The following is a 7,773-nucleotide window of genomic DNA, read 5'->3' as shown; positions in this document are numbered from 1 at the left end:
TACAAAAAAATTAAAAAAATGTAAAAATACAAAAAAATAAAAAAGTTCCTCGAGACAGTGAAAAATAAATCCCCAAAACAAACAAAATAAATCAAGTCAGTGGAATATAAACCAAACGCGTCCCTCCGGTGTGCGCGGTAGGCGGCTATAATGAAGTCCTTCAGTCGTCAGTGCGTCCCATGCACAGGGCACAGGCTTTGCTGTTGTGTGTGTGTGTGCGCACTGTGCAGCTCCGGTAGCGCTGCTGCTGCTGGGCGGACTGGCTGCCTGGCCGCTGGCTGGGCGGGGGGGGGGGGAGGGGGGGGGTGGTGGTGCTTGGGAGGTTCCACATGATATGATGCTGCCATGGATTTTATTTTCCGCAGCAGCATACTCACTAGCATCTACAGGGGAGAATTTATCAGCGGCTCAGTCAACACTGTTTCCAGAAAGATTTTTCTTTAAAAATATGGCATCGGATTAAAGATAGCATAGCTTGTTTTTTTATTATGGTAAATCCATTTCTATTTGTTTTCTCATAATAGACCTATAATAAATAATGTATGCGTCATTGCGTGAACGTGATCTCACATTTTATGGATCCATAAGATGGGAAATGATTAACTCAATGGGTGAATCATTGTGAAAGTGAGGACAAATTTTGTCCTCACTTTTTGTGGCCATTTGGCCAACATCCATTGCTACCTGTCAGTAACACACGAGTCTATTTAGGCTAGCCTCGCCTACTATAGTGGATTTGAACAAAAACCCATCTCAAAAGGTTGTAATTTAATAACAGGGCTGTAATGAGAACCAAGTCAGCAGCCCAAATAATGTGGTAGCCTATAGGGTGGGTAGCCTATGTGGGGGGCAGCAACCATTTTTTAGGCAGGATATATAAAGTAGGTCTATGCACATCCATATGGATTCACAAGAATACACAAGTTGACTACCAAACTTCTGCAGTGTGTCTAAGTGCTCCTAAATGATGCTGAAGTGACGGAAACAAAAAAACAACTACTTTGACCAGCTAATAAGTCTGTGGGACCGTTGTCCTCTCAGACAGGGGCTGTGTTTCAGATTGAAGCCTGTGTTAAAAAAGTGAGAGGCAGATCCCTCTCCCGCTGGTTAAAGCATGGGATCTGTCTCTCCCTCTGGCTGGTTTGTGTGGAGTGATGCATCACTCTGGCCTCTGGGCCGGGCACCAGTCACTCAGACAGTAATCACACTCTCTCCAATCTCATGTCTCAGCATGGAGCCAAGCACTGGAGCACAGCGGCCTGCAGAGGGGATCTCAGGACAGCCCAAAAAACGGTGGAAAAACATACTAGGTCACCTCATATCTGCACCTAACTTTGTACAATCAAATGATCTCATTTGTATCGACGCAACTGATGGAGTGAGTTTTTCACCTCTGTCCAGTCTACAGAAACAATTCCTATTATTATATTGTGGAACTAGTGTATTAGAAATCTAATAATTTGATCATTCTAGAGTGACTGTTTGCAACAAGTATGCTCTGGGGCACTGTGATATTGAAAATGCATGCTGCGTAAAGAATATTAATAGAAGCCGACTACTTCCAAGGTGCATTGAGAAATGAAAAACTCCAGCCACTTGTAGTACTATAGCTAAAAGAACTGAAGAGATGTTGATCATTGTTATGTGATCCGTCAAAAATGATACATCAAATGTTAAAAATCCATATATACTGGACATTACAATCAATTTATTACGTACACTGTCTGTGTCTACATAGGAGGGCAGATGTAATGCAGTTTGCTACCAAGGGAGAATGTGGGGGAAACTGTCTGCATGAGAACATGCAAAGATAAAGTTACCATATAGATCATATAGGCATCCTGAGACATGCTCACTGAGAATCAATAAAAGGACAAGGAGATATGTGGTGGTATAGTGGATTAGTGGAACCACAATACCATCTGATCTCGTTTATTTTTGGTCTGAAAATGTCAGAATGGCACGTTTTTGAACATTACAGATGTATAGTGGGAAGACATGTTGACATATAAAAAGGAGTATTTTCCACTTCACTCATATTTTGACCATTGCAATCCTTATTATAGCTTCTTGTAATGCGTAATGATAATAGTATGCTATAGCATAAGTTTCTCTGGATAAGAGCATCTGATAAATTATTTATGGTGTTATGTATTTGTTGTGTACTGGGAATGCAATGTCAATATTGTTGTCTGTATGAGTTTGATTTGGTGGAAAATGAGTTTCCCCACTGGGGATTAATATGTCTATTCTATTCTATTCTACCATTGTCCTGGGTTAATACTCAATTCTGATTGGCTGCAAGGTGTCCATTATTTTGTGATAATGTACACCTAGCTACGTAGATCCAGGCAAATGGTCTGTTCACCATTCATATCAATGCACCATGGACTCGACAGAGCCATTTGAGCTCTATACCACCGTTAAGGGTTAATATGGCACTTTTATAAGTTTAGAAAAAAATTGAGTCGGTCAAAGTAACTATTTAGATTACCCGTGTGCTCAGTTTATCAAAAATAACGGCTATTTAGAAATCTGTCGTTTTCTACAAATACAAAATACAAATGTAAAGCTATATCGTTGCAATCACCATACACAAAAGATATCTTTAGGCCTGTGTGTGGTGTGAGTCCATATTGATTTCACCTTGATTTCATGAAGCAGCAGCTTTGCATTTCCATAGCTGGCACAGGAGTTTGGGAAGCAATTACACACTTGAGTCTTGTTCAGGAAGGCAGGATGCTCCTGCTGGGCATCCAAACAACAACTTCTGTTCACAAGACAATTACAAAAACCACTACAGCGTATTGCACAAAGTTATTACTGCTGCTAAAGAGCGTGTAATATAATTTCCTCCTTGGAAGAAAAGCATCATGTTATTTCATGACATCATTGGATGGCCATGCCCATGACACACCGCCTGACCCGATGCGGAGGATACACACTGTATCTGAGCATGCTCAATACACTCCTGTTACATGGTGCAAAAGCATGTCACCCAACCAATCAAATAATCAATCAATCAATCATGCACAAGCATGCAAATCTGACTGAGATCAAATGAACCAGTTTCAGTTACAGCAACTCCGTTAAAATGCTGCATACTGTTAAGTTAAATATCTTTCTGTGTATTATAACGTACCAAAAAAAAAGTATAAACATGTAGCTATAATATAAAAACTTAAAAATTGGAAAACGTTCTCTGAGCACTGTGGAAGCTCGTGGCTGTAATAATCCCTCTGATGAATTGGATGTGTGTCATTTCCATGATTTTCCAATAGCATGAGAGCAAGAGGTGTTGGTCCCATTAATGACACTCCTTTGTGAGCTGCGCATCTTGACCCCCATTAAAGTACTGTCACCCGGAGAGCAGATGGTACCCACCCACCACACACACACACACACACACACACACACACACACATACAATACACACACACACACACACTGCAAGAGGAGGAGTGGCCATGGCAACAGACTCATAATGGCTGGCCCTGGTGTGTGGTGGAATCACTCGGTCTAATTTGTTAAGTAGCACCTCGGTATATTTGATTTAATCACTCTATTCAGGGCCAAAAACAAGACATCCAATAAAACACCCGCAGCTGCCCAAGCTGATCACACATTTGGGTGACAGAATTTGCTTTGCACATGAACGTTTTTGCACCTTCACCGACGTTGTAGCACACACACACGTAGGTCAAATTGTATTTGCAAACAACTCTTAACATCTGACATGTATTCTTTATCAAATGGATGGGGAGCTGGTATCAGTGCTATTTAGGTAAGTGGTAAATAGAAAAGTAATTACTAAACGACTATGTGGAAAACGCTACCCATTTGGCACTTCAGTACGCTAAATCAAACCAAGTATTAGCAAATGCTGTTTGACACAAACTCCCACAAATGTTATAATACTGTATATACCTTACCAGCAACAGTGCTTTAAAAAAGTTTTAATGGATGTTGAATAGAAATAAGCTAATGTAGAGAATGGAGGGGGGGGGGGCCATTAGATTTTGAGGAAGAACTTCTTCCTGTAGAGCAGGTAGGCAATAAGGAGCCAGAGCGAGGTTCCCCACAGGCACTGGAACAGCAGCTCCCAGTGGCTCTGCTGGAAACGCATCTCCCAGCTGAACGGGAAGTAGAAACCCAGGAGTGCGTGGCCCACATACACAAGGATAGAGTTCATCCCTGCAGGAGCACAGCACAAAACCACACACCGTCATCACAAGGGGATCGTGCTTTTTGGCCAGTATCATGCTTAACTAAGCTGTTACCGGCAGGGAGGAGGTGATGCTTTCTCCAATTAGCACATGTTCAACCAAAGAGGAGGACCTCATTAGTGAAATCAGCTGCTTTAGTGTTTGGTTGGAATGGAATCATGCAGACCCTCACAACTCCATCCCTGGTTGAATGTCTAAAATATTGTCTTACTGTCTGGAGTGGAAATGCACTGAGTCTTTTGCCCCATGCATCATATACAGTACCTGGGAAAATGAATGGCTGTCCACCCCACCACCCCTTGATATCCAAGACAAAGAACATGGCCCCCAGCAGCAGGAAGGAGAAGCAGCCCATACACATCACATAGGACAAAGACCTAAGAGCCCCCAACAAAAACGTGGTTAGCAACATTTTACAGTGTACAGTTAGGCATCATGAAAACGTTTGCAGGTGTGAGCGAAGGCGTGGGTTAGCTCAGCTACAGCAGCATTTTACAGTGTACAGTTAGGCATCATGAAAACGTTTGCAGGTGTGAGCGAAGGCGTGGGTTAGCTCAGCTACAGCAGCATTTTACAGTGTACAGTTAGGCATCATGAAAACGTTTGCAGCATGGTGTGAGCGAAGGCGTGGGTTAGTTCAGCTACAGCAGCATTTTACAGCGTACAGTTAGGCGGCATTAGAACATTTGCAGCATGGTGTGAGCGAAGGCGTGGGTTAGCTCAGCTACAGCAACATTCATGAAAACATTAGCAGGTGTGAGCGAAGGCGTGGGTTAGCTCAGCTACAGCAACATTTTACAGCGTAGTTTGGCACCATTAAAACGTTTGCAGCATGGTGTGAGTGAAGGCGTGGGTTAGTTCAGCTACAGCAACATTTTACAGCGTACAGTTAGGCGTCATGGAAACGTTTGCAGCATGGTGTGAGTGAAGGCGTGGGTTAGTTCAGCTACAGCAACATTTTACAGCGTACAGTTAGGCGTCATGGAAACGTTTGCAGCATGGTGTGAGTGAAGGCGTGGGTTAGTTCAGCTACAGCAACATTTTACAGCGTACAGTTAGGCGTCATGGAAACGTTTGCAGCATGGTGTGAGCGAAGGCGTGGGTTAGTTCAGCTACAGCAGCATTTTACAGCGTACAGTTAGGCAGCCGCCATTAAAACGTTTTGCAGGATGGTGTGCGAGCGTGAGCGAGGGCGTGAAAACAGAGTCTATCAATCGTGCGTTGCAGATAAATGGGGGTCCTGAGCTGCGGGCGCCGCTTGCCGGGCCGGTATAAAGCATCAGCGTCAGTAGTGGATCTCTGGCACGCGCCCTGTGGAGCGGTGCCAGCCTGCCATGTCCCTGTCTGTTCCTAAGTGCAAGAATGTTTGATGTAATATCATCTAATGCAAAATGGCTGTGCTCCCGGAGGCTCCCCGCGGTAGCGCATCTTTTATCTCCGAGCTGAAGTGGGGCCAAAAAAGACTCTTGGGCGGGGAGTTAATTACTTGGAGACATCCAGGCAGGGACTCTCGTACTCAAGAGCTCAATAACCTGTGCATGATGAACTGCCTATAAAAGTGAGGCAGGTAATGGGGGGGGGGGGGGTGAGTGCAGCTACGCCGTCGGGGCCCCTGCGGAACATCGGGAGGAATTTGCTTACACATCACCGATGAAATGGTATTCTTCCTCATGCGACATTAAAATGATTCACATGCTATCACAGGTAGCGTGGGAGCGGGGGGCCGAACGAGCGCGGGGTCGTAAAGTAATCTGAGGCAATCTCAGGTGGTAATCGCCTTGTATTTCATGCAAAAATCATAACCTGCCATTTATCAAAGACGTGTCTTTGTTTTATCATGAAGGCATGTGAGAGACTAAGGAGCGCATAGGTAGTGTCGAGAGGTAAAAGCACTCGCCTACCACCGCGGGTTCAATTCCCGGCAGCGGGGCTTCCGGCTTGGGTGGGAAGTCGGTGGGGGTATGTGTCCTGGTCACTGCACTAGTGCACTAGTTGGGGGGGGAATAGCGTGATCCTCCCACGTGCTACGTCCTGCCGGTGAAACACCTCGCTGTCAGGTGAAAAGAAGCGGCTGTGCGACTGCACTGCACATGTATCGGAGGAAGCATGTGCTAGTCTACAACTCTTCCCAGATCGCGGCAGAGGGGGTGGAGGAACGACCAGGACAGCAGCAGGGGGAATTGGCCAAGCACAATAGACCCTTTTCACGGTGGCCATTTTGTGTCCCAAAGGCAGGATAAACACAGGTGTGCCAAAACATGAATTAGCGTTTCCAACTTCCAGTCCATTTTGGTATTCCAGTGCTGGGGCACCTAATTAGTAAGTTGGTTGCACCTGTGTTTATCCTGCCTTTTAGACACAAAATGGCAGCTGTGAAAAGGGTCTATTAACGAGAAAATGGGCAGATAAATCGGTGAAAAAAAACTTGATAAAAAAAGGAGGCATAAAAGAGAGATAGAGTATAATGTGGGTATAGCTCGACTGGATGTACTGTACAGCGGTAATATAGATGCTGTTCCCAGAAACCGATCCCACTCCCCATCGCTCACAGCTGGTAAAATGGAAAGTGTTTCTTGCCTTGGCGGCTGGTCGGCCAGAGAATATAAAGCATCCTTTACTTTGCTGGCCGTTAGTAAGAGTGATCATGTCGGAGGACGTGTAGCCGCGCGCCGCCTCACACCCGACAGCCACGCGGGGTGATTATTTACAACGGTGTCTGTCGTTAGAGGTAAGTAAACGCGTGTTTTAGCGGCCCTTGATTTGTGCCTGCTGGAAACTCATCCCTTTCTTTTGTGAGGGAAAAGTGGCTGGATTTAGAGGGTCAGGAAGCACTTACCAAAGGTTTTTATTGACAGGTATAAATCCTCCGTCTCTCGTGCACTTAGAAAGGATGGCTGCGGAGATTCCCTGAGGGTGGAAATGAAACAGATTTCAAATCGATGGAGGGGGGGGCGATAAAGCAAAGCGGGCGGTACTGTTGGGCCCCGCTAAAACGTGGGGCAGCAAACAGAATCAAGCGGGTCTGGCAGATTAACCGATTATCTGAGAGGCCAGATGAACAAGGTCCCTCAGGTCTCTCTCACCAACACACAGATACCTGCACCTGTGTGTGTGCCCACGCACACACACACACACACACAAACACACACAACTCCAAACACACCACTTGCACACTGGAATGCTGCTCTCCTAAAAGAGAGCCACCTCCAGCTGTCAGACCTCGGCACATAGTGCTAAATCCATTCGAGGCCCCGATGACTCCACTGCCGAAGTTATGAGCTACATTTTGATGGACTGTACACATCAATAAAAGCTTATTGTGTCATCTATTTACCTTTTACATATAAACTGGATATTTGAAGGGAGGGAAGAAAAAAACACATCTCCAGAGAGAAAGCCAGGGCAATGGATCAGGGGTCCAAACATGCTTGTTAGGTAGATATCCATCATCTGTACGGATGACAGAATCGATGGTGTGGAAATAGCCTGGGCCCGGGCTGGATTGGGTCTCCAGGCTATGCAGGCAAGCAGGATGTGGGGATGGGGC

The 7,773-nt window shown here is 45.3% G+C and overlaps 1 protein-coding gene across 1 annotated transcript in view; it reads right to left on the bottom strand.

The window, feature by feature from the left end:
* Positions 1-3,940: 3,940 nt before the first annotated feature.
* LOC310796162 (heparan-alpha-glucosaminide N-acetyltransferase) overlaps positions 3,941-7,773 on the bottom strand; it is a gene marked incomplete at its 5' end in the record, with an annotated part of 29,836 nt that continues 26,003 nt past the window's right edge. Inside the window, 3 exons of the mRNA XM_083658305.1 lie at positions 3,941-4,194; positions 4,491-4,603; positions 7,063-7,133. Of these exons, the coding sequence (XP_083514431.1) occupies positions 4,013-4,194; positions 4,491-4,603; positions 7,063-7,133 (366 nt within the window). The 3' untranslated portion in view covers positions 3,941-4,012. The remainder of the gene's footprint in view (positions 4,195-4,490; positions 4,604-7,062; positions 7,134-7,773) is intronic.

The sequence above is a fragment of the Poromitra crassiceps genome (genome assembly GCF_964638095.1).
Source record: "Poromitra crassiceps genome assembly, chromosome: 22".
NCBI classification, from domain to species: domain Eukaryota; kingdom Metazoa; phylum Chordata; class Actinopteri; order Beryciformes; family Melamphaidae; genus Poromitra; species Poromitra crassiceps.
This window is presented reverse-complemented; position numbering and strand designations above follow the sequence as displayed.